The following is a 27,046-nucleotide window of genomic DNA, read 5'->3' as shown; positions in this document are numbered from 1 at the left end:
AATGAAATTGTTTCTGGCCCAGAGTTCCCATGACCTGAGAGCTAATCAGCAACTGCATCAGTACACAAACTTTCATTAACACAGGCTGTATGAGTGCCTGTTACAAGGTTTTATAGTATTTGACCTTTCCTAGAATAATAGTGTTGGTCCTTGACAGTTTATTAGCATCAATTAGTAAAGAGTTTCTATCAAAACAAGTAAAACAGGTTTGGATTTGTTCTTTTTTTAAAGCACCTTCTTAAAAGAGAGAGAAAGGGGTCTTGTCTGAAAAATGAGAACAAAAATCATCAAGGTAATTTTAGAGCTGGGTCTGAAAATTGACAAGATCCCACTGGGGTGCAGGGAGCAGAGGGGACGATTCCATTCCCATGGGCACTGTGTGCACAGCACACTGCATCTACCATACCGTTAGCAGCATCAGTGCTACCTTTTTAAATAGATGCCTATTTTTAAATCCAGAGTATGTTCACGACTGCATGTCAGCTGTTTTGCAGGCAGGCATGTAGAACATTAGGGCTCTAGATAGTTTTCCAACAATATGGCTTAAACAGAAACCTTTGTGTGTTAGGCACTGGGGGGAAAATGCTATTTATTTGTCTGATGTATTCTGAGTCACTGCCATTTTTAAGCACATGTCTCTGCCCTTAACTGTAAAATTATGAAGATAATAAAGCCAAAGTACCACTGAGATGCTAATCTGCTGCACAAATTTGGACACAACACAAGCACTGCCCCGCTAGAGAAGGATCTGCTTAGTGTATTTAATTACCATTTGGGCCAAAAACATCTACTATGGAGAATATTTTCTTCAATCCATTAAAAGATCGAATGTTACAGAACTACTTCCTTCTATTCATAACGACTTGCAAAGAATTTAGCAAAAGTCAATTTTGTTCCTATCAGGAAAACAAAACTCTAGGATATATTCTCAAAACCGAAGATATACAATTTGGTCAGGACACAGGAAGAAGGCCTGTCAGAGCCTGCAGCCTCTGAGACCCACCTGGACTGCTGCACTTCCCGGGCTTGTCATGCCACTCAGTGCTACCTAGCATGCCACGGAAATGCCACTAAGTAAACAAATAAATAAATTGTAACTATGTTAGATGATGGATGTTTTAACTAACCTGTCATCATTTTCCAATGCATGCATATATAAAATTGTGTACACATGTGTCGACTGTGTCTCAATAAAGCTGGAAAAAAACACATACATTTGCCCTCTCAAAATGCTCAACAGGGCCCTCCCTGGCCAGGTAGCTCAGTGGGTTAGAGCATCGTCCCGATATGCCAAGGTTGCAGGCTCCATTCCCTGGTCAGGGAACATATAAGAATCAACCAGTGAATGCATAAGTAGGTGGAACAACAACTCAATGTTACTCTTTCTCTCTCTCTCCCTTCCACTCTCTAAAATCAGTCTTTTAAAAAGATTATTAACGTCCAACTAAAACAAACATTGAAGTCGTTATTAATAATGAAATTATACCTGAAATGCAGTATTCCCTAGTCTCTCCAGTGTGTGCTTGTCCTAAGTCAAGCACAAGTCACCTGCAGTAGAACAGACTGTAGTAGAGAAAACTGTCCTAACACTCAAATCTCTGCACTTGGCATTGCCCTCCACTGAGGTCCCATAAGAGTCCAGATCGGTTCGGAATTCTCTCTACTATTTATACATATGAGGTACACTTAGAGAAGACACAGTGCCTATCCTCAGACATGGGAAGCACACAAGCACACTAATTCAAGAAAAAAGGACAAATGATGTGGCTGATAAAAGAAAAAGTAAAATGCTGTGCACAATTTATAGAAAGGGAGTAATTCCAATGGGGTAGCCAGAAAGAAAGGCGGTGTGGAAACTAGGACTTCAAACAAGAAAGCTGACAAGAGATACAACGGGAGGGGGAGGGCAGAGAAGGAAGAAAGGACGTTCCAGGAATTTCCCCAAATACTGATAAACAGGTCAAATTCCTTGGCACAGGAAATCACTTCATACCAAAAAGGTTTCCAAGTTCCAGCTAATGACTAAATTGTAAACAATGTTGTGCAAAATAAGAAAGTTCTAGAACAATAAAATACTTTGGACAGTCACCAATTCAGAGTACCATTTCTAACATTCAAAGAAAGCCTTAAGAGTTGTCCTCTTTAATTTTACCTCCCCACACACTGCAAATATCCACTATGTGATTCAGAAGTAATGGCTATGACAATAAGAAATACAAATATTTAGGAAACCAGAAAAACAGATATCAATTTTACCCTCCCAAGACACATTTTAGACTGATTCCAAACACTTTTACATGTAAATGAGAAAAATCTGCACTGGTCATATAATCAATAAGGCCCCAAATTGTCCCACCCTCAGTAAACAAATGCTCAACAAACCTAAAAGAAGATCAAAGAACTTCTGTGACTCCAGGTATGAGCATTTTGGAAAGGCTGTCCTCACATCTGATTCATAACCTCTCCAAGCTAAGTAATGTTGGGTTTTTATTGGTAATGTTAAGTATAAAAACTTGGTAAGTATGAAGAAAGTGAAAAATATTTTAAACAATCCGTCAGTCCCTTTCCTTCAACACTTCACAAGTCTGAATTTTCACAATTAAATTTTATAGCTGTTCAAATGCTGGATGATGTAATCAAGGAAAATACATCAGTATATAACAGCTGGTAGCAATAACTTATCAGATCACACTTGCCAAAATGCAAAACCTTTAAATGCACCACAATGTGTTTAGATCAAAGTGTTCCCTAATTCATGAGCAAGAGAACAACAAAATTGATGGTGAACATTAATACTGATATTGATAACAAGATCTTGAATCTTTGTAAGTCTAGCCGGAGTCATCAATATACTTCATATCCAGGTTGAACTAAGTAAATGAATCTATTCAAATCATAATTTTTAAAAAACTTCCTTCTTTCAAAGTTAGTATAACAAAGATAAAACCTGCTCCCAGATTTCTTATAGGCCCTAGTTTTGCTTAATTTCAATATATGTATTCCTACATCTACAACCAAGACAACTGGTTTGGGTGTTGCTTTGTTGCTTGTTTACCTGGGGATTTTTTGTTTGCTCTTGATTGCACTGGGTGAGACTGTCGAGGCAGCAGAGGTGATGCAGGCAGAGACATGGAGACACCTTTGGCCAAGCTCAGCCTGTAGGTGTCGTCTGCTACAGGAAGACTGCTCACAGAAAAGTCGCCACCAGGGCCAGGGCGCAGGACTGGAGAAGTGTCTGGACCAAATTCACTTCCTGGAGTGGAGAAAGCAAACCTTAGGTTAGACCATCCATTGTAAGTAGAAGCAAATTGAATTCCTAAGAACTACATTCTTAGATTGTAAATTCCCATATATCATATGTGTGTGATGGATTTTTTAATAACTTTTTTTCTCTACCACTCTTATGACTTTTGACCCTGTGAGGGAAAATTCAAGTTGCACCACTCAAGCATCAATAAACTGCCTCATAACCTTTTGACACCATACCAACCGTCTGGTTTCATTCATAACAATGGGTCCAGAAAGCCACTGATCAGAGATTAGACCAAGATCAAGTACGAATGGCCCACAAGAAGCTTTGATTTCAGCCTAAAGAGGAGGTTACTGACCTTACACAGGTCATCAGTAGAATAGATTCAAACACCAAGATTCATTCCACAACTCTCCAGCCTCCCGCCACTTGTCTCCAATAGAAATCACCAAGAGAGGGTCTAGCCTACTTAAACCTTCCTTCCCAGCCCAGCCCCTTACACCTCCTCTCATCTGCTGCACTTCACACTTCCCATGCACAAGGTAGACCATCCTATAACTCAACAAGCCCAAGCTCTTAGTCATGAGACTGGAACCACGGTTCACGTATTAAGCAGGTTCTTCTTGGCATTCAGACCCTAAATGAACTTAAAACAAACACGCTTACAATTACGAAATCAAACATTCTAGAGTAAACAAATTCAAAGAAAAAAATATAAAGGATGCAATTACAGTGAAGAAAGCATACATGGAAGGGAGGCTAGGACGAGCCTCACTGGAAAACCAAAAACAATAAACAAAACAACAACAACAAACACAGCCAATTTAATTCTCAAATACTCAGATCACAGGCCCCCCTCCAGCTGTTCCTCTCAGACCCACCACCCCCTTCCCGCCCCACACTAAGAGGCAGCTGAGGAAATGCAAGAAGAGGAGGTAAATCATTATCTGATGATTTAAAACATCTTCAAGCTTTAAATAGTGTACAGCAGAACTGGAAAGCTTTAGACAGTTTTCCACAAGCAAACTAGTCTGACAAACACTGTCCAAGTAATCCTTACCATGACTTCTAGGCTCCAAAAACTCAAGGCCTGCGTTTGAATGGAAGGCTGTCTAGCCAGGCAGGAACTCGCTTTCTGCAGATCTTTGTGAACAAGGTCCAAAGGGGATGGGACAAAGCCATCCAGCTCCAGTTGCATCCTTGTGCTCGCTTTTAGTGTTATGATGAGGGATGGTGAAGTAGAGAGTCACCCCACTAGACCTGGACGGGGTGGTGTTTAGAGGAGGCAAACAAGCTCATGCCAGACTTTCAAAGGCAACTCAAAACCACCAGAGCTGTGGACAGAAAAGCCACGGTACCAGAATGGGTGAGTTGGCAACATCAGTAAGGTAACTTCAGCCTCACCTGGGCCGGCTATGCTTGAAAGGGTTTTAATAAACTTGGAAACTCAAGATTTATCCCTAAGTGCCGAAATGACTGATACTTGAAGAAAAAAACAAGTATCACCAGGAATTTTCAAAAATAAGAACATTCATGCAAACGCCCAAAACAAATACTAGTCTGTCCCTGACAGAAGGAAGCAGGCGGGAGTTATGAGAGCTCCTTACCTCCTAAGTCCATGTGAATAGCAATGTCCCCACTCTGGTCCTCCTACAACCCTCCGCCCAGCTTCCCGAGGCTGCACTGTGAGACGCCACTACCTCCAATTCCCAGGACCCGGAAGCTAGTCCTACGCCACCACTGTCAAGTCAGAAATATTTTAAAAACCACCTCCTGAGGTCTTGAGGAATGGCATGAGGCTTCCCAGATGTACCCCACCCCCCAACTGTCTGGCAATAAAATGGATCTTAAGGCAGCGCTGGGGGCACACCATGAGCCTACGTCCATGGGGGCCGAATGCCCACTACACCAAAGAGACTTGTGAAAGTAGAAGAGGCAGTTGCTTTCTCTGGGCCAGTTATCTGGCTCTCTTGACCGGTCCCTACCACACTGGTGTCACCTCAGGAATACAAACAGATGCAGTGCCTGCAAGAATGGCACCTGGTCACCCCATTCCTGAATGTTTAGCAAGAAACACTAGGAGACAGACAAGACTTTGGAAAGCACTAAGGCCACAGCCCACGCCCCAGGGGGTTACACACACAGGATGTGAGGTGGGTCCTTGATGAGGTGACAGTGGTTTTCCATGTGGTTTGAAGAGAGCAACCTTGCCTGGGGCTGCCTAAATCACGACATGGGGGTTGGATGGCAGCAGGACAGCCAGCCAGGTCAGTGCAGACACTGTGACAAGGCACTGTGTTTCCTACTCACGAGGATTTCTGACCTATACAAAAAAAAAGACAAACAAACAAAAAAAACGACAACCCAGATTTCAACGCCCTTAATTTGGATGGGGACACAAAATTAGGGAGAAATGCATGTATTGTGAAAATACCAGAAATAAAAAGTAAGCCCATTACTGAGAAAGGGTTTATTTTCTTAAGTTCTTAGAATTCTGTAATGCGATACAAGAGAAATTGGGGGTTCAAGGGTAAAAGAGAATTAGGTTCCTAATTACAAAATCTACCCATAAACTTTGTTTATATTAAGCAAAACAAATATTTTCATTAACTGCAAGTTGGGTGGGCGTGAATTTCCAAAGCATGCCATAACCACGAGGCCCTTCAACCTCCTGACCAGCTGTGTTCCGGCACTTTGATTCTATGTGGTCAGCAATAAAATGGGACTTAGAGATGGGGTTTGGGGAGGAGGGTTTCTATTTTAAGTTAACTTTGACATCGCACTATAATATCAATGCCAAACATGTTGTTCTGTTGGTTTGTTTTGAAGATGCAATAAAAGATCCCTAACTTTCCAGCTTCTTTTTATTACAAAGTAAGTGTTTTATGTATGAACAGGTGGCACAAAGCACGTGGGGAGATCCAGTGGCTGAGAAGCTAAAGACAGAAGCTGTGCTTTAACTGCACAGGGCAAAGGGGTTCAGGTCAAAGTCAGTCCAAGAGCATCACAAAGATGCAGACGACGCCAGTGGCAGAAACCGAAAATCTCTCAGGGGCATCCACAGAGCTATACAATATTAGTCTGGGCAACATAACACCAGAAATTCTCTGGTTGATTTAACATTCCTCAGCAGATGCTTAAAAAGGTTTAAGAGGAATTAAAAACATTTCATTGCCACGACCAGCACAGCTGGCACATTTCTTTGAGCTCTGAATAGATGCTCTTCTCCTAACCGTGATCTGTATTATTCCCACCTCAGTAAGGTGATGGGAAGCACACTTCCTGCTGCGGCAGCAGAGAAGCCCAGGCCAGGTAGCACCACGGGTCCTCTCCAGGGTAGGTGAACCATGACAGCAACCACGAATGATGTACCAGGCCGCCTCCTATTTCACGGCAGGCGTTTCCCATGGAACACTTACACACCATGGCCACACACATCCAGCCCAATATGCTTTTAATCTCAGAGACATCTAGTCCAGTTGCACTGTTTCGCAGACAGGAAGCTAGAGCATGGGGGCTAACCATGAGGAGAGGCTTAGAGCTTCCCCCGCAAAGTCTCCCCAGCTGGCCAGCTCAGGCTCTAACATATTCACTATTCTACATGATTAAGCACTTTACTTTGAAGAAAAAAAAGAGGTCCCTCAAACAGATATGCTTTTAAATGATTAAATCTATAAGGGATCAGCACATTTTTGCTATACAGGTCACATATGGTCTCTGTCACACACACACACCTACACACACACACACACACCACACACACACACCTTTTCTCATTTTAAAATCATCAATTCTCCAAGTTCCCAAGATAAAAGGCTAGAAAGGGCACAGAGTGTGAGGGTCTTCCTGTTTCTAATAAATATAAGTAAATACCTATACAGATATACACACAAAAGAACTGTAAATTCAAGTCACAGTTTGCAAAGATAACGGAATTATCAAAGGGGATAAAGCCATCCTATTAGGTGTTTTAAATTGGCAGAAATGGCTTTGATAATAGCTCTTTTTTTCTTTTTTTTTTTTTTTTCCACTATTACAGACTGTGGAAGGGATTTAAATGCCTAATGAAAGAAAATGTGAATCTGGAAGAGAATGCATGTTTAAAGGCGGCTATGCAGAATGGCAAAGTCCAACATTACAGATTAAAGTACACAGAGTGCAGGATTAGAGAAGTCTTTAAAAAAAAGGAGGGCAATGGAGCCAGGAAGATGAAAGTAAAGCACATTTCAAGAAAGAGTAGACCTGAGAAAGGCAAGGGAGAGCTCAGACAATCAGGTAAATAGGTCTGCAGATGCAGGAAATAAGATTTCCATTTATTGTTTTGTGGAAGTGGCTAGGTGGAGGAGGGGAGAATGAAGGCTCAGAATAGAAAAAGAAAAGATGTTCTGTTTATCCAGTTCCAGAAAATGAGGCTTGGGTGAGACACTTAACTAGGGCATTAAATGTGTTAGGCATCTTTTATGCGGTCCCTGTCTGGAGTGCACTAATGTTTCTTGAACATATTTTCCAACATAAGGTTTTATAACCATATAACTCATATATATACATAAACCTAGAAAATTGGGAAAGATCTCCTCCCACAAGATCCAATATCATTTTTTGGAGACTTCAGAAGGCACTCTCTGAAACTGAGAGCACTTTAAACTGTTTTACATCTTATAGGATCTCCCCAAGTATCCAGCCAGACTGACTGTTAATGTGCATTTTCAAAAAGAAAGATTAATACACCCGAGAAAGCAATTTTCCAAAACATTATTCACACAGTCGTGACTAATTCTCAAACAATACCGCTAAGAGGCAACAAAGAAGCGAAGCCCCAGAATACAGAAAAACCTGGTCAATAGGACACGTTTAGCCTTTTGTCTTCAAAACTCTACCAAGTGGATTCTAAACAGAAATCAGTAAGTGCTATCTTCACAGTTTATTCTTAATACTCAATGGTTATAGAACCAAATGTACTTTATCCTAAAACAGATGATGAGTAAACACTGGTTTTTCCTAACTGTCCAAGTTTTCCCTTGAAGGCATTTCCACATGCAGAGTTGCCAAGTTTTAAGAATATATGACCTCAGAAAAACTCCCAATCCTAAGCCCCAGAGGGGTACACTTTAAAATAAAAGTTTTTTTTTTTTTTAGATGTACTATGTGTTGGAACCAAGTTTCAGGCTCTTCACATCCATGATCTCATATCCTCACATCCACCCCAGGAAGTAGGTACTAATATCATGTCCGACCTTCAGTAAGGAAACTGAGGCACAGAAAGCATCAAGTATCTCACCAGAGGAAACTGGCCAATGGCAGAGCTGAATTTGAACCCAGAGTCCATGATCTCATTAAGGCTCCCCTGAGAAACGGCTATTGACATAGGCCTTTTGACATTACATCATTTTGTATATTTAATAGGGAAAACCAAAAATAGTATATGTAGGTCTACACGCAGTTCTGGGCCACTGTGGGAAGAAACCCGTTCCCTCATCTATTTTCACTTTCCATTGCTGGCTGGTTAATTAGCTCCACAGCACTCCCAGAACACTCCATTTGGGAGGAGCCCAGGCCCAGCGATCATTAATTTCCTTTCAGTCACACCTTATACCCTTACCATCCAAGCAAAGTGGATCCAAGATCAATGTGTAGTCACCAAGCACCCTAAATAGTTTCTTCTCATTTCACTTTGTACTGGAAGCTCATTAACTCCTGCCATCCTTGGGGCCTGCCACCTCTGCCCCAGGTGAATGCACTGAACACCATTCCCGACACACAGAACAAGAGGTCCTCCCACTCTGCCTGGCCCGGATGAAGGAAATAGTGAGGCAGCTGTGAGCAAAAGCAAGCTGGCAGGGAGCATCTTAAATCTGCATGGGATTCATTATTCCACATTTCCTCGTCAGGCGTGCTCGATACCCGAGTCCTATAAGAACCACCCCACTCTGCTGTGCAGGATGCGACCCCAGTGCCCTCACAAGAGGAAGCCTGCGCCCTTCCCAGGAGGCTGTCCTAACTGGTCTGGTCATTAAATTTTGCCAGGCCATTCTCATGTGCAGCTGGGACTGAGAATCACAAGTCAAGAGGATTTGTGTTCCTATTAGAAGTAAAAGTGGTGGGAGAGAAGAAAAGGAACTTGAGTTTCCATTACTCAAACTGCATATCTGTAATATACATGTGCACCCACACTGTGTTCATGCATAAATATATGCAAACATTCACACTTGCACATGCATGGAAGGTCTCCAGAAGGAATCAGCAGCAGTGGATGCTCTGAGAACCAGAGCTGACTAACTGGGAGTGTGAATGAAGGTATGCGCTCTTATGTGGTTTACATCTTTTCTATGTGCACACATTCCCTATAAATATTTTCAATTGACATTCCCTGGGATGGAGCCATATGTAGATGTGAAGATCTGAAGCCTAAATGGGCCACCTGCTTTGGCCTAACTTGGAAGTGGGTGAAAGGAAGTTAATTCTATTCCACACAGACTGATCTATAAGACCTTTTCTCTTTTGATGAAAAAAAAAAAAAAAAGAAAAGAAAAGAAAAAAGAAAACCGAAACAATAAATGGTGGGAGACTGAGAAAACCCAGTGTACTATTGAAAGAAATAGGAGTATCTTCTTGAAAACTCAAAAAAAGATTGAGAAAAAATTTCAGTGAAATGCCTGGCACCCTCAGCAGAACATAGGATAACATGATCTCCATACCTTTCACATGGTGTTTCCTTATTGATTCCTTTATCTAGAGGTTAGACTAAGATTAAAGGAAGAGAAGAAAGGCAATAGCTAAATTATAATCCACATTTCAGGTATAAAGAGCACAATAACCACTATAGAAAGTCCACTCAGTGACAGACAAGCTTGAGTAGGTCTCTCCAAGATGCAGAGAAAGGGTCCCACATTTTCATGATGTGAAAAAAGACTATAAATATGGAAAACAAACAGTGTTTCTGAGAAGAAATAAAGATATAAGTTAATGTCAAAAACTCAAAGAAAAGAAAAACAATCTTTTTTTAATTGCGTTTTGCAGATTTAAAAGGACCTCCCATGTGCTAGGCTGTTTCCTGGAAGGGAGACCCATACATGGACTCATCCTGGCAAAACTTTTAAGTTGATAGTTTAAGAAAAAAAATATCGTAAGCATTCAGGTAACTACATATATACTTTTTAAAAAAACTGATGGGATACAAAACCACAGAGACTTCCATAGGAACCAGAACCTGAAACCCAATTAACTGCCGTCAGATTTCTTGTATTAGTTTCCTGGGCTGCTGTAACCAAGTACCACAACCTGGGTGTCTTAAACAACAGAAATGCATTCTCACATTTCTGAAGGCTGTAAGTCCAAAATCAAGTTGCTGGGCAGAGTTCAAGCTCTCTCTGCAGGCTCTATGGGAGAATCTGGCTCACGGCTTTGTCTTAGTTTCTGGTGATCCTTGGCTTACAGACACATTACTCCTGTCTCTGCCTCCATAACCACAGGGAATTCTTCTCTGTGTGTCTCTTCTCTTCTAAAGACACCAGTCATAATGGATTAGGGCCACCCTAATCCAGTATGAGCTCCTCTACATCTACAAAGCCCCACTTCCAAATGAGGTCACTTTCACAGGTACTGAAGGCTGGTACCTCAAAGTTATCTTTTTGGAGGACACAGTTCAACCCAGGACACTTACCTCCTCCAACACCAAAGGCCAGAAGTCAAAAACAAACAAACAAACAAACAAAAACCCTATGAAACCTGAGGGAGCAAACAGCATGATCAAACCATATAAAACTGAACCAAGTTTTCTATTAACTGCCATATCAACCAAAAACATTTTCAGCTTAGAAAACTCACGCTCTATTGAATCCTTCTTGGGAAAACTGTTCCTTAAGAATCAAATTTAATTACTCAACAGTGGGGACACTATGATTTTACAAAAAGCAAAAAACTATAACCCAAACACCTTCACATGCTTCACTCGGCTGTCCCCCTTTGGCTTCCACTCCCTTCGCATGAGGAAATGTGTTTTTTGAACAATATCCTTCACCCCCTAGTGCAGAAAGAATGTCTTACTTTCTATCTGGTGACCTCTTAAAAGAATAGCACCCTGTGCCAAAACTTGTTCACAACGGCTAACATTTTCTATTTGATTGTGACACTGAGCAGAGAAAGCTCTGTTCACCCCGCTCTGCCCTCCAAACAAGCAGAGTAATGCACCACAATGACCATTCTCATGGCCAAGGAAGTGAAACTGCACAAAGGAAAAAAGAACAAAAGAAAAAATTGAGTTTACCATATGGTCAACATCTTCTTTAAAACATGTGGAATAATGCTTTAAGTCAGTATACACAGTTTTGTGTACGCCTCATGATAACAATGGGAAAATAATATGCACCACAAAAAGCGAAAAGTAATTTCGATGAAACGTAGGTGGTGGTGATTCCTAAGAGGGTGGAAGTATCAATGGTTTTTTCCTCCTTTATTTTACATTTTAAGGTTGCCCTATGTTCTGACATTTTTATAATGAGAATGTTTTATAAAACACTATTTTTCCATTAAACAATTATTTGAAACAAAAATTTGTATCTATCTCCTTTTACTTCTATGGGGTTTCCCAGTAAGCACCCCGCCCCCAACACATACACCCCTATCAACTTCCTGTTCTCTGAGTCCCTTTCCCCCGAAAGGAGGGCTCCCTTTTTCACACCCAGGCACCTCTAACAATACCTATTGGTTTTAATCAATCCACGTGGCTCAGAAATGCCCTTGTCTCTCTGGCCCAACTGTCTGTAGTCATCTCTCTCCCAGGTCCTGAGGCAGCCTGGTGATCCAGCTGCACACTCTGGCTAGCCAACGCCAAAAGCCCTCCTCCTTTTCAGTGATACACCTAGCCCTGTCACGACTGCGGGAGACACTCACCCTGAACGTCACATTAATCAAGTGCCCAAGTAACACACAGGGCTTACACTAAGCTCTGCTTTAACTATCTACGTAATGCTCATCGAATGTATCTGCCCTAATAATGAGGATGACTACTAGGCCAGCAGTTATTAAGACCTCCCTTTGTGTACCAGACACTTTGCTATGCACTTTATATACATTAGTATATTTATATACCCTATTCCATTTGAAGTAAATGCTGTCATTGCCCCCTTATTACAGAAGAGGTAACTATGGCTTAGAGAAGCTAAGTTGTATAGACTCCCACAGCCTGCAAATGAAAAATCCGGATATGAACCCAGGCAATCTGAGCCCACAGTCAGAGTTCTTCATCATTGAATCACATGGATACACCGTGTGGATCCCCTAACCAAGCTGCGTACCAGGCACGGAGTCCGGCTTGGTGCGTAAGAAATTCTGACTATCATCCACAGATAATTCAGCAAGTCATATTTTCTCAGAATGATCATCATCAAGAACATTCTGTCTTATTGGACACGCTGACATTTTGGGGGTGGAAAAACACGTGGAGGGAAAAGGCTTTTAGAACAATACCACAACCAGTACACCACCCCCTCACTAACGACTCTGATCCAAACTCTAGCAGTCCCAGCAGCAAGCTGGCTGCCAACAGGCCTCATTACGAGAGGAGGAGAGAATAAAAGGGAGCTGCTACCACTTATCTTATTTCAGCTCCTTACAAGGAAAATGGGATCTATAAACACTGGGGAGAAAAATGCCTCAAAGTTTCTAGGCAGCATTTAAAGTTTCTTCCCCACAAACACACATTAAAAATGCAATACAACCAATTCCTTGCACATTCTAGAAGGAATCAGACTAAATCAATTGTGTACATATGCCTATTTAACAAGATCGTTTTCAGGCCTGTATTGTGGAGGCAGGGAGTGGGGAGAGAATGAGGTGACTTTACATTTTCTGCCTCTCTCAATTCTAGTTGCTACATTCTTCCTCCATCATCCCTGCAAAAAAAAAAAAAAAGGTCATTGCTCAGTTTTTTAAACAGCAGCCTCAATGACATGTCTGGTAAAATATCTTAGCAACACTGTCAATATTGTCTCACCACAGCTAACTGTATTAACAATTCCACTCTAATCATGATTTCTCAAATATAAAGCGAAATGCAAGTTACTTCATTTATTCTCTCAGTTTCACTCTGGGAAAACTGCCTCTAACATTTTCTATACGGTTGCGTGTAAAGTAAACATCAAAATTATATTCAGCAGCTATTAGTTTTTCTGTGGTTCTAACTTGAAAGTGTGAGAATAAGCAAACGTTGATGAGGAACCGGCATAAACACAAGAACCAAATAAGAGACTGACAACCGACTTTGATCAAATCCTGTCCCTTGTTATTTCTGTAACGGAATCCTCTCGCTCATCTGCTTGTGCATCTATATTCAAATTCATCTTTACAAAGCTGCCAAGAACAGGGTTTACTAGATCATGGGGGAGCTCTTTCTCCTGGAGTCTTCAAAGTCACATGCACATCCCTTGGTCGCGGCTGGTGGGAGCTAGCCCTGCACACACACAAGAGCAAGCAGCACACCGGCACACTGGTGGCTCCCAAACCTGGCCACCCATTCAAAAACCATTTTTTTTAAATACAGAAGCTTGGGCCCCACTGCTGGTGAGTGATTTAGAAGGTCTGATGGGAATTTGAGTCACAAGTGGCTCCAGGGAACCAGCCAGGTTTGGGAGTCCATAGACCAACTTCACTAGAGCCAGTTCTTGTGAAGCTGAGGTGAACACCAAGTGTGGGCACAGCGCCTTGGAGTGCACCCACACCTCTCCAGAGCTCTGATTAGGGATCCTTGCAGCCAGGCCTCACAGTCCTGCTCCCTCCCCTCTCCCCATGAGCACAGGCCCTGCCAGACTGTTTACGGCAACTGTCCCACAGCACTGGGCTGTGACCAGGGTATCACCCCAGCCTCTCCTCCATCTGCTCCAGGGGGAATGGCCAGGGTCATGCCTGCCCCACAGACAAGGAAACAAGAAACAAACATATGTAAGATGCCACCATTGACTAAAGCCTGAAAAGGAGGGTCAAGGGGTAAAAAAGCAAAATGGTATAGAAAGTACCATAAATTTTAACAACAGTAAACATTTATAAAATGTTTAGTATAATCCAGGCACTGTTCTAAGTAGTTTAGCTCACTGAATCCTCAGAACAAGCAACAATCCTAGGAAGTAGACACTGTTAGTAGTATCCCCAATTTAGGATGCAAAAATGGAAACAGTGAGGTTAAATAACTTGACCTAGGAATTGAACCTAAGCAACCTGGCTGTTATGCTGCCCTGAACATAGGTTTTGGAGACAGAGAGGCAAATTGGATTCAAATCTTGGCTCTGCCACTCAGCAACTGTAGTCTTAAGTCAGTTCTTTAACCTCTACTAAGTTATTGATTATGTGAAGTAACTGTTTATAAATACTTAATACAATATCTGATACACAGTGAACATTCAAAGAGCAGCTTTTCTTCTTCCTGGTGAATCCAATTTTGACTACCAAAAATTCCTGTTATAATTTTAAATACTGGTATATTTTACTTCCTCGATTAATGGGCATTTCCCAAAACCATGTGGTAAAAGCAAAACAAAACAAATTCCCCACATCATCATAATCATGCCTGAAGTTTAAGAAAAAAAGAAAAACCTTCATTTCATTTGACCCTGTATGATTACTAATTGACACAACAGAGATTATTACCTTCCTTTTATAGGCAAGAAAACTGAGGTTCAAAAAAATAAGATAACTTGTTCAAAGAGAATTAGTAGGTATGTTCAAACTGGAACTCTTCTTGCTAAGTTTTCTGAAGCCAAACCAGCAGAGTGCTTATTCATGTTTAAGATGCTGATTCCATAAGCCAGAAGGGATTTTAGGTACTATTTGGGGAGTCCAATAACCACAGTAACAATTTCATGGATGGAAGGAGAAAAACTCCAGAATTTCTAATCTTCAGAATCATAGAGCTGAGGATGTAGAGCTCTAAGAGGTTTAATCAGATTAGCAGCATCAAAACTCTCACACAAAGCAGGGACAGAAAGCTGGTCTCCTTGAAATAATGATTTGTAACCTCCTGGTCAGTTTTCAGCATTGAACTTACAGAATTAAAACAAAATCCTTTGCTTAATCCTATCAAAATGAAGTAAGACTTCAATGAATCTTTTTAGGTTTTATAACTCAAAATTAAACATGACACGCTTTTTTTTTAATATATATATTTTCTATTGTTAGCTTTTATTATTATTTTTTAGATTTTGTTTATTTATTTTCCAAGTGAGGGGAACAGAGGGAGAAAGAGAGGGAAACATCAATGTGTGGTTTGCCTCTCACATGCCCCCAACTGGGGACCTGGCATGCAACCCAGGCATGTTCCTTGACTGGGAATCGAACCAGCAACACTTGGCGCACAGGCCGATGCTCAATCCACTGAGCCACAGCAGCCAGGGCCTAAACATGACATGCTTGACTTGCTTGGAACTCTAGCTAGTAAACTATCAATGGTTAGTTAACCTCACCAAAAAATTAAAACAGCTACCAAACCCAACAGAAAAACAGATTAAATGAACAAGCAGGGCGGAGAAAGAAATCCAAGTCTTTATTTTTGACAAATACTTATATATCACACACTAGCTGCCAAGCATGGATTTAAGCACTTGATAAATATTAACTCATTTGAGCCTCATAACTGATCCAGGAGGCACAGAAAGTTAAGTAATTTGTTCAAGTTGACACAGCTGGTAAGCTGTTGGGGCCAGGCTACAAATCCAGGCAGCATAGTTTTAAATGACCAATAAACATAGTATACGAATGGTGTTGGAATTCATTCTAAAGAATTGCATAATTAAAATAATCAGATACAATTTTTCCCTATCATACTGGCAAAAGATGAAATAGTCTGATTATCACCACGGCAAACAAGAATAAACAAGCATTTTCATATACAGAAGGTGGAACTATAAATTTAATGCCACCTTTTTGGGAAGGCAATTTTATAAAATTTAGGAAAATTATAAATAAACAAACTTGTTAACCAACTGTTTTTCTAACAATTATTCTCATGAAAGCAAAGGTATTTATACACAAGGAGACTCACTCTAGTATTGATTGTAATGACGCAAAAAAAATACAATCAACAGGGAATTAATAAATTATAAAATATTTGTCCAATATAATACTGAGCAACTTTCTAAAAACCTATATATTAGTATGTGCTAACATGAAAAAATGTCTAAAAATGCATTCAATCAATACAGCAATTTACAAAATAAAACACATTACAAGGTCTGTGTGGGTTTTCTTAAGGACCTATACATATATGTATATGTGTGCATGTGCACTTATACAAGGTGGGGCTAAATAGGTTTACAGCTGCATCCACTTTCAAGTAATAAATAAATAATACAAGAACAAACTGTGTTGTATAAGTAGGTGTACAGTTGTGAGTATACCAGTTTATTCTTATATTTTCATTTATCTATCTTTTTAAATCTTATTTTTGTTTTAGATTTGAGAGAGAGGGGAAGAGAGAGAGAAAGAGAAACATCAATTGGCTGACTTCTGTATGCACCCGGCTGGGAACCAAACCTAAAACCCAGGCATGTGCCATGACCGGAAATTAAACCAGTGACCTTTCAGTTTGCGGGACAATGCCCAGCCAACTGAGCCACACCAGCCGGGGCTATTCTTGTATTATTATTTATTAATTATAGTATTTGAAAGTGGATACAACTGTCAACCCACTTTTGTTCCACGCTGAGAGATCTAATACAAAACCATTAACATTATTTGCATTTGGGGAGTGAAAAGGGAAGCAGAGAAGAAATGGAAACGGTGTCTTTACTTTTAATACCACTATATGGTTCTTTTTAATTCAACTATCATATTAACACATATGGTGTTTGAGTGGCTTTACCAAAAAACAAAAACAAAAAAAAAGGTCAATTTATAATAGTCTCAAGGACACCAAACAAAAATGGGCTTTAAGATACAGAAAAAGGAAGAGATATTACTCAAAGTGACTGAGTCTAGATTAAAGTCTTGTAACAATTTCAGAAATAATTCTTTAGTGAAGGAAAAAGAAAGCACTTCTTGTGGAAAAAAGAAAATCAAAATAAATATCCCTGAAAAGAAAAATAATAAATATAAAGGAAATCCACTGTCTTTTATTTTAAGGACATGTTTCCCTTTACATTTGCTAGAGATAAAAATAAGGAAGCCAGTCAGAAACATAGTAGAAACTGAACTAGTCTAGAATTGAAAACTACACTTTGATCCCATCTTTACTTCAGCTCTATGACCTTAGGCAGTCGCTCAATGCCGCTTTTCCGAATACGCCTCAAAAAATGAAGACACTGAACTCAATTTCTAAGATCCTTCTAGATCTAAAACCTTTTATTTGTCTTAGTTTGAAAGAATCCCTACTCATAATAATAGAAGAATATAAGCCATGGGTAAAAAATTGTACACTTAAATCTACAGTAATTAAGGAGCTGCTTAGCAACGGAAGCCACCCTGCCCTATGCCGGGAACTCCCAGCACCACCCGGCGGCAGCAGCACCGAGACCCCAAACTGTGCAGAGGCAATATGCTCTCCAGGGCTAGAAAAACCAGATGACTCGTTTGAGTTGGTTCTATGCTCCTATTCTGTTTCCTCTATAAAGTAAACGTCTTAAATATAAGCAGACAGATGAGCAGACCTCAACCCTCAGCACAGACTCAATATTTTAACAATGCAGGCCTCACTTCTACCCATCTAACACGGGCAGTTTCACTACTCTCAACTTCAACTATAAGTCCCCGATGTGTGACTTTTTAAGGAAACCCACTATTACACACTGGGGGCAGCACTAGGAAACAGAAGAACCAGGCTGAAGAGCCTCATATGTTCCCAACAGAAAAAAAAAACGTACAAGGACATGGAAAGACAATCAATGATGAGAAAATATAAATATTTAAAAATAAGCGGTCGATCCATCTCAAAGAAATGTGAATTAAAAGCAAACACATGTTTTAACCTATAAAATTAGCTGAATATAATCCACAAATACCTGCTACTAACAAGAATGATGCAAGCAGGCACACGTACACACTGCTTACACAGGAGGCGACCCAAACAAGCCTGCAAAACAAACTGGCAAGATGTACCACGAGCTTCTGAGAAGTTCTTATCCTTTCACTATTAATCCCTTGCCTAGAAACATTCTACTAAAATAATCAGAGATTTGTACAAAGATGTATTTTCAAGAGTAATTTTTAATGAATGAGACAATTAAAATGTACCCAAATGAAGTCATGGTATACAGGTACAATGAAGTATTAGGTATTTTTCAAAAAGTAATGACATTAAAAAGGATAAAGCAAAGATAAAATAGTATCTTGGGTTTTTTTTCTCAACTCCTATCAGTATTTTCCAAATTTTCTCCTCTGAGTACATACTACATTGGACATTGATTCAAAGACCCATATTTATCCTCACTTTAACTTTTCCAAAACCAAACATATGGAATAATAGTTGATGGCATATTAAAATTGCTATCAGCCAGGCAGTGGTTGCAATGGGGCACTCACAGATGGGGCTATTACATCTGGTGGTGTAACTAGACAATTATAACCCCTTTTAGGTTTCAGTCAACAAACCACTTAAGGTCCATTGTGGAAAGAATAAGAACACTGGATTTTATCTGAAAGCCTTCCATTAAAGCCTCCTCATGAAAAAAAATTTTTAAATGGCACCAAACTTGCAGAATGGATGTCTATAGCCTGGGATAGAGTCTAGGAGAAAACAGTGAAAAACTCAAAAAAAACACTGCAGCATCAATGCTCTTACCAGCAGAGATGATGCTGTCTGTGGTGTGGGGGAGAACGAGCATTGACAACTAGGTTTAAAAAAATGATTTAGAAGAATCAAGTTCTAAATATAAATTTGAAATATCTCAACTAACTTGTTTCATTTACATTCCTTCTATTTTATGAAAACAATTGAGATATGTAAAAATAACTCTCTAAAATAGAAAATCTTCACTAGTATAGTAAGTAATAAAAATTATGTCAGTTTAACAGTTCTTTCTTCCTTAGTAATACATTAAATAATGGTGTTTTATAAATCAATGAAATTAGGTTTTACATTTATAATCAGAATTATAGCGACAAGTGCTATGGGCAGAACTGTGTCCCCCACCCCCTAAATTCTTATGTTGAAGATTTACCCCCTAATGTGATGGTATTAGGAGATGGGGCCTTTCGGAGGGAACTAGGTTTAAATGAGATCACGAGAGTGGGATCAGTATCCTTAAAAGAAGCACCAGAGAGCTCTTTCTCTCCCTCTCTCTCTCTCCCCACCCTCTCTCTCTGTGAGGAGACAGGGAGAAGAAGCTTTCTTCAAGCCAGAAAGAACCTTCACCAGAACCCAACCATGCTAATGCCCTGACTGTAAACTTCCAGCCTCCACAACTGTAAGAAAATAAATGTCTCTTGTTTAAGCCAGTCAGTCAATGGTACTGTGTTATGGGAGCATGAACTAAAACAAGAAAACGTATCATAAAAAAACAAGATACTTTTAGTCTCTGGTACTTGGAAAAAAGTTTTTTACATAACTCTAAAGTTAACGTAGAGCCCTGGCTGGTGCGGCTCAGCGGACTGAGCACCGGTCTGCGAATTGAAAGATCGCCAGTTCAATTCCCTGTCAGAGCACATGCCTGGGTTGCAGGCCAGGTCCCCAGTTGGGGGCATGGGAGAGGCAACCAATTGATGTTTCTCTCGCATACTGACGTTTCTCTTCCTCTCTCCCTCACTTCTCCTCTCTCTGAAAATAAATAAACAAAATCTTAAAAATAAAGTTACCTAGAAAATTTGCTTAGGGGTATGGACAAACAAACCTTACAAAAATACAAACTTTTAAATTTTGAGAACTGAAATAAAAGTACAATCCTCAGGACGTCAGCAGAGTTCAGCAGGCTCTCTTCCATCCTTAACCCAGGCTCTAAGCCTCTGCTACATAGCCACTTCCATGGTCTGGAAAAACCATAAATTCTATGAAACCAAGTTTTTTACATTTCTGTAGAATAGAAATAAAACTTTGGAATGCCCCTTTTAGGAAATAAAAATAGGTTACATGAAAATTCAAATATGGAATTTTTATGGGAATTAAGAAGGTATACATTACAAAGCTTTTTGAAAACTAGGTCTATACAAAATAGGATCACTGGGGGGGGGGAGGCTTTGTTATATTTTGTTTTGTTTACAGAAAAGTGGCTTTAATGAAAAAATTATTTGTGAAATGAAATTAGGTTTGACCAAAAAATGAACTCTGAATTGTTAATTTACATTTCCCTGTTAAGTTTTCCTATTGCATTTACACATACGCAAACAAAACGGTATCCAAGTAAGGGCGGAGAGTTTTGCCACATCCTTGATGATGATTCGGATAGGCTGTGACTTGCTTTGCTGGAAGGTCTTATTAGCCATAAAAGGTGGAAGATCCAGTCTTGATTTCACCTTCTTCTCAGTCCAGAGATTTCTCTAATTATGTCCCTCACAGGGAACAGGCAGTTCAGGATAGACCAGTTGGTCCATTATGTGTAGGTGCCTGACACATGAGAAATGCTCAATAAGTATCTGTTCCCTCCCTTCTCCCTTTCATCCTTTAGATTTCCCTAAAAACTGTGGGAAAGCTACAAAGAGGGTGGGGACAGGGGTTTCCATATATAAAGAACTTCATTGACTAAAAATGTGTTGAGATGAAGCATCTCAGAAATTTACCAATCTATTCTTAAAGCTGCTTGCTGACTCCTGAAATCAGCAAGGCAAAAAGCCTTTCAGTTTAACTTCATAAAGGAAAAGGATAAAATACAAGTACATACTTGATATAGGTTTAAAGGTAAAATACGTGTTTTTTCAAAGTATAAACCTCCATGAAACAAATAATTCAGAGATTTCCCACTTTTGTTATGAGTGAAAGGGTACAGATAGCAGAAGAGCTTTTAGTATCCAAAAAGGAGGACAGAACAGTATTTGGAGGTAGGAAGTCATGGAAAGAAGCTTCTAGAACATACTCTTTGGCCTGAGATCACCCCTGCTTTCTCTTCAACAGAGAAGGAGCAGTAAGTTTTAGAAGGGTTTTGTTTGTTCTTTAAGAACCACACAGTTTCTCAAGAAAGCAAGTGGTTCTGAATGTCTAGCAGAAACCAGATGTTAAGTGAGACAATGTCACAAAGATGTTCTCTTATTTAACCCAACAGCATCTCTGTAAAGTAGTTTGGCTAAATTAAATAATTTGTCTAAATTCAAATAAATTGGGAGGTTATCAAACTGGGGTCTGAATCTGTACCTTCTCATTCTAAAAGCTGTGCTTTTTCTAGACTTTGTGACATGTATGAGGGACAACACAGAGAAAAACTGATAAAGGGACTAACCCAACCAAAGGAAACAGCATTCCTGCTTCTACTAAAACCCAGCCACGTTCCAGTCTGTCTTTAAATCATATCCTAATACTTTACAGAGTTTGTTTAAATGTCCTGGTAAAGAGAAATACAACAGCTTTACATTGATTTACTTCTGTTTTCTGTTGCTTGGGAAACATTTGGGGGGCGGGGTCAGTTAACAACAAGATACTAAATATCCAGAGCTCAGCAAGACAGTCACTGCACTAAATTCCTAAATAATAGCCCACAACCACAGAAAATGGGCAATGCAGCACAGAATAATCAAAAGCAGCTTCATATTTTCCAGATAAAAACAAAGCATCGTTTGTACTGAGGCTTTTTAGAAGGTACCACTGAAAACCAGACTGCAGCCTGGAATGGCTTAAAATACCACATTTAACAATCACATCAATGGCTTTCAAACTTTAGAGACAAACAGCTTCCTTTTACTACAAATTCAAAGTGAAGGATTAGATGCAAAGCTAACAGATTAATTCAGTACACATTGAAGCTTAGAAACTATCCAATGCCTTAATTAACACCATTACAAGTGTATTTAGCCAACCAACTGGGTTTTAACAATGAAAAGGTGAAGGGCAATTTTTTTTTTTTTTTAATAAACTGCTTAAAACTAAGGTCCCCTGCTGGAAAAAACAAAAACAAAAACACAGATAATTAAACTGAAAGAAAAAGACTAATAACTACTTTGGTATATTAAGCAACCTTTCCTTTAACCAGTCTATACTTTAATTGAGGCAGGAGCACAATTAAAATGTCAATGACCTTTGCTCTTCTGCCTCAACTTGAAGCTACTTCCACACCAATATACTGAGTAACTAAGAGAGCTGTATAGGGCAAAGGACTATGGATTCAAGCCTGGAAGAGAGCAGGAGAAGGACTGTACAGAGGGGAGTAGAACAACCCTCTTGGAGGACAAGAGGTCTTGCCTGTCTAATATTTCCAAAATGATTTCATTATCTCCAGAATTAAAAACAAAAATACTACCAACTGTGAACTTCAATTATTGCATAGATGTTAGATAAAATTACATTCATTTCTTGGAGAGCAGCTGGGGAAAAAAAGGCCCAAAACACTAGCTAAGCCGTTTACTCACTACATGGAAGCAGTAGCTATATATTGAGCTGTATTAGATCCCTGTGCTTGGTTCATTTTTGAAGTAGAGGGGATTTCCTAATGTCTGTAACTGAAGAGTCATCTGCAATGCACATCTTGGTGGGAGGTAAAGTCCACCTTGCCCTACAGAAGCTAAGAAGTCCAAATACACACTTGTCCAGCCTCTCTTGCAGCTAGAACCCAGGCATGGAAATCAGGCTCAACCATTTAGATGCACTTGCTATATACATTCAAGTTTTCCTTGGCTATTCTTAAACATTTTCTCTTTCAGATAAAATTTTAAATCAACTGGTTATGCTGTATTAAGAAAAATGACAGAAGCCCTGGCTGCTGTGGCTCAGTGGATTGAGCGTCGGCCTGCAAACCAAGTGTCGCTGGTTCGATTCCCAGGCAGGGCACATGACTAGGTTGCACGTCAGGTCCCCATTTGGGGGCGCAAGTGAGAGGCAACCAACAGTGATGTTTCTCTCCCTTTCTCCTTTCCCCTCTCTCTAAAAATAAATAAATAAATAAACAGACAAATTTAAAAAGGAAAAGAAAAGAAAAATGACAGGATTTTGGGAGCAATGAAAATACTCCATATGATATTGTAACAATGGGTATATTTCATTATAATTTGTCCAAACCAAAATAATGTTTCATACCAAGAGTGAATCCTAATGTAAACTATGGACTGGGGTGATAATGATGTGTCAATGTACATTCATCAGTTGTAACAAATGTCCTACTCTGATGGGGGATGTTGATGATGGGAGAGGCTATGCATGAGTGGCGTCAGGGAGTATACAGACAAATCTCTGTACCTTCCTTCTCAATTTTGCTGTGAACCTACAACTGCTCTAAGAAAATAAAGTCTTCCAAAAATAGGATATCGTTAGGAATTAAATGAAATGTACAAATAATTTTGTCGGATCTAGTGGTTTAAAAAACCAAATTTGCCTATTCAGGAATATGGTATTTCTCTCCCTTTGTTCATGTCTTCCTTTGTTCAGTAATGTTTTAGTATTTTCTTCAATATTGCACTTGCACATTTCTTCTTAGGTTGGTATTTAAATTTTTTTTTTTCTATTATGAAATGAGACTTTTTTTCCTATTCATTTTCTAAACAGTGCTGCTATACAGAAAAGACATTAATTTCCTCTTACATTCATTCTAAATTTTGTTAGGTCCAGATTTGACATCAGGATACTCCCAATCTTAGAGTGCAGTAATTATTTCATTTTTAAATTAAATAAGTTTAATAATAGTAACATGAAAGTTTTCTGATAGCAAAGGTCACATAAAATAAAGAGACATGTGGTAGAAGTTTGTAGACCTCTCTGGAGAGCTTCAAAACAAAGATAACACCACATTTCCTTGTTTTAAATCAAGGTACTAACATAACAGCATGGTGAAGAAAAAAACAGATGCCCTTGCTTCCCACATTATGGTTTAATATTGATTTTTGTACCCTTAGGTCTATCCCCACCCTAACTCAAGGTCAAGAGAAAGACAGTGCTCATTTGCCCTGATGGAATGAAGACAAGGTAAATTTACTATCCCAACACACATTTTAAAGTTTTTAATATTGTATTCTTTGATGTGATTTTATAGCCTCCAGAAAACACTTTTTGCTCAGCTATAGGTAAAAAAAGCATAATCATAAAAAAGACTTATGCTATTTAGAGTTCACACAATGACTTTCAATAATTTAATATTTCACTGTACAAAATATTTCAAAAATCTTTATATATGTATAATTTGAATTTCACTACCTGCTAACCTTTTACAATAGTTTAAAGTATATACCTGTGATATCTTCTTTTAAGGGATAGGAGCTGAGGATATAACAACTTTTCAATACTTCTGAAAAATACTGTTTTCATTTGAAGAATACTAAATTTAACTCAGTGATTATTTTCCAAATTCTTAAAATAGGTTCAAAATAACTGTAGTTCAAGATTGTCCATAAAAAACAATCTACAAAGGATAGGAAAAACAGGACTGAATATTTTATTAGACATAAACATTTCCTAATTTCTATGAGAGTTAAGTACATAACAATGAATTTTCCCTTGTGTTTGCAACAAAGATTGTTTTTAATTAGAAACAGTAGAGCAAAATTTTTCCATATTGCAGGAGATATTATTCCCCAAGTTTCAGAGCAGTCTCAGTAGATCAGCCAGCTTCAATTTACAGAGAAACTTAGCTATGATTTACTTATATAATGAGAGTTGGCACAGAGCTGAGCATATGAATGGTCAAATTCCAAGTATTTTTTCCAATCATCTTGTGATATAACTTCAAGATTTAAAATTCCATCTGCTTTGTTCCCCAACTAATATAACCGGGTTCTACTTAAGAGGGAAAAGGCACATACCATACAGATGTTTTATGAGAAATGTTCCCATTGATTTTTCAAGTTGGTTTGCATTAGTGAAAAGCCATAGTGTGGGACTTATTATAAAGAAATGATTCACACAAAAAAGAAAAGAAAAGAAAAAAACCAGTAGTTGCTCTTAAAGACCAAAGGGGGAATTAAACCCCAAATCACATGCTCTACAACTGAAACAATTTCAAATGTAAACTATGTTCACCCTCTGGCCCACCTTAAAGACAGGTTGCTGAAAATCCTTCATATACTGCTATTGCACATGAGTATGGACTGGTCATAAAAGATGCTAGGTCTGCTGTAAAAGACTATTTGTATTCTAACTATGGAGTTTTGGCCTGTAGACCCTGGCCACTGGCTGGCAGCTCTAGCCAGATAATTTAGGATCTAACGCCATCCTGAAAGTTACAAAGGCATCGAAAGAAGCAAACAACAAAGCTCCTAGGATAAGTGTCAGATGAGCCAAAACTGGAAAAAAAAAATTTTTTTTTAAACTGCTTTCAGAAAAATAAAGAGAAGGATGCTTTGGCCGTGACCCAACAAAGGGTAAATGTCCCTCTATATAGAAATTATGTGAACTGAAAATTCTCCATAGTAACAATTCTAATTAATTATTCAAAGCTAGGGGTTGATTTTCCAAGGTTAAGAACTAACTATGGTCTCCTGTTTCTATCATTAAAAACTGGCTCCTTCTTTGTATCTGCTTACTCAGGCATTAATGAGAAGCCTCTAATGGAATCTTAACAGCAAGTTTACAACAAAGACTCTACTTTTAAGGCAAGTTTGCCATTTTGCAGATTTAGTTTCAGGGATTACTAATAGAAAATTTGTCTAGGTTTCATAATCAAGAAGTTTTTAAGTCCACTTTATAAGTACAGAAACAACAAATAATAACAATATTATCACAGGGTATTACAAAATCTTTTGAATTAAGGCGTTAACTACAATTCAGTGATGTTTTGGTAATAAGCGTATGTGTTTATGTTTTAAGAGATATTAGAAGTGAGATGTTATTCAATATACAATAATTCAGAAAACCAGCCATTTTCCAACTCTGGATTAACATGAACTTAGAGTGAAACGGCACATTTCAGGGAAATTAACCCATGTTAACAGGATTTTATTGTTCAATACAGGTAGACAATATGCAGTTTTTCTAGCAAGAGAAATAGGGTGTAACACTGTGTGGTCATCGAAGTAACCTTAGGAGAGTTCATCATCACAGGGACTGGAACAGAGCGTCACACTGACCACGTATGTACCAGTACTCCACAAACAGAAATGAAATCCAAGCCACATTAAGTAGCTTTCATCATAATGAAAACCAGCAGTCTGGCATCGAGTGGGGCTACACCTGTTAAGGGGATAATTTGATACTCAAAAGACAAGGCCCAGTCAGCCAGCAGTTGGTCAAACATATAAAATGCAATCGTGTGTGGGAAAAGGGAAAAAACTTCCTAGAAACCAAATTCCTGGACACACATGCTATCCCACAATGCCTTGAACTCGAACTCTGGGTCTGAGTAACCTGTTAAAATTATGAACCTTACAAGTCTTCTAGGGAGGGATTTGGTTCATAACCCAAAGTGAATTTTCAAAGTCACGTGTCAAAAAAAATCTAGATATGTATTTGGTTTCCCGTAGCCTCCAGTATGTTGTTGTTCTCCCACATATCGCTTCTCTGACCCGTTCTGAAACAGGGATATCTGCCCAGCAGGGAGCAGGGCTGATGCCCCATGCCCACCGTGCCTGCCCCACCCAGCTCCTTCCTGTACACGTACGTACCTGTTTCCTTCTTGCTTCCCTTTCCTCCCTCTCGGCTCTTCTTCAGCACAGCCTTTAACATCTTCAATGCTCCTTTGCTTCTAAAAACAAAAGGAGGGGAAAGAAGAGCTGCTAGTTAGAATATAACCTGCATATAGACACAAGTGGTAACTT

General features: G+C 39.2%; 1 protein-coding gene across 1 annotated transcript in view; it reads right to left on the bottom strand.

Annotated features, from left to right (window-relative positions):
- Positions 1 to 27,046, bottom strand: part of TANC1 (tetratricopeptide repeat, ankyrin repeat and coiled-coil containing 1) — a 220,805-nt gene that overhangs the window by 115,538 nt on the left and 78,221 nt on the right. The window contains exons 3-4 of the mRNA XM_090280133.1: positions 26,894 to 26,973; positions 3,056 to 3,253 (exon numbers count right to left, since the gene is read on the bottom strand). Of these exons, the coding sequence (XP_090136259.1) occupies positions 3,056 to 3,253; positions 26,894 to 26,954 (259 nt within the window). The 5' untranslated portion in view covers positions 26,955 to 26,973. The remainder of the gene's footprint in view (positions 1 to 3,055; positions 3,254 to 26,893; positions 26,974 to 27,046) is intronic.

The sequence above is a fragment of the Furipterus horrens genome, unplaced genomic scaffold (assembly GCF_987537825.1).
Source record: "Furipterus horrens unplaced genomic scaffold, mFurHor1.1.pri manual_scaffold_1, whole genome shotgun sequence".
In the NCBI taxonomy this organism is placed as follows: Eukaryota; Metazoa; Chordata; class Mammalia; order Chiroptera; family Furipteridae; genus Furipterus; species Furipterus horrens.
The sequence above is the reverse complement of the archived record's forward strand: the minus strand, read 5'-3'. Positions and strand labels throughout refer to the sequence as shown.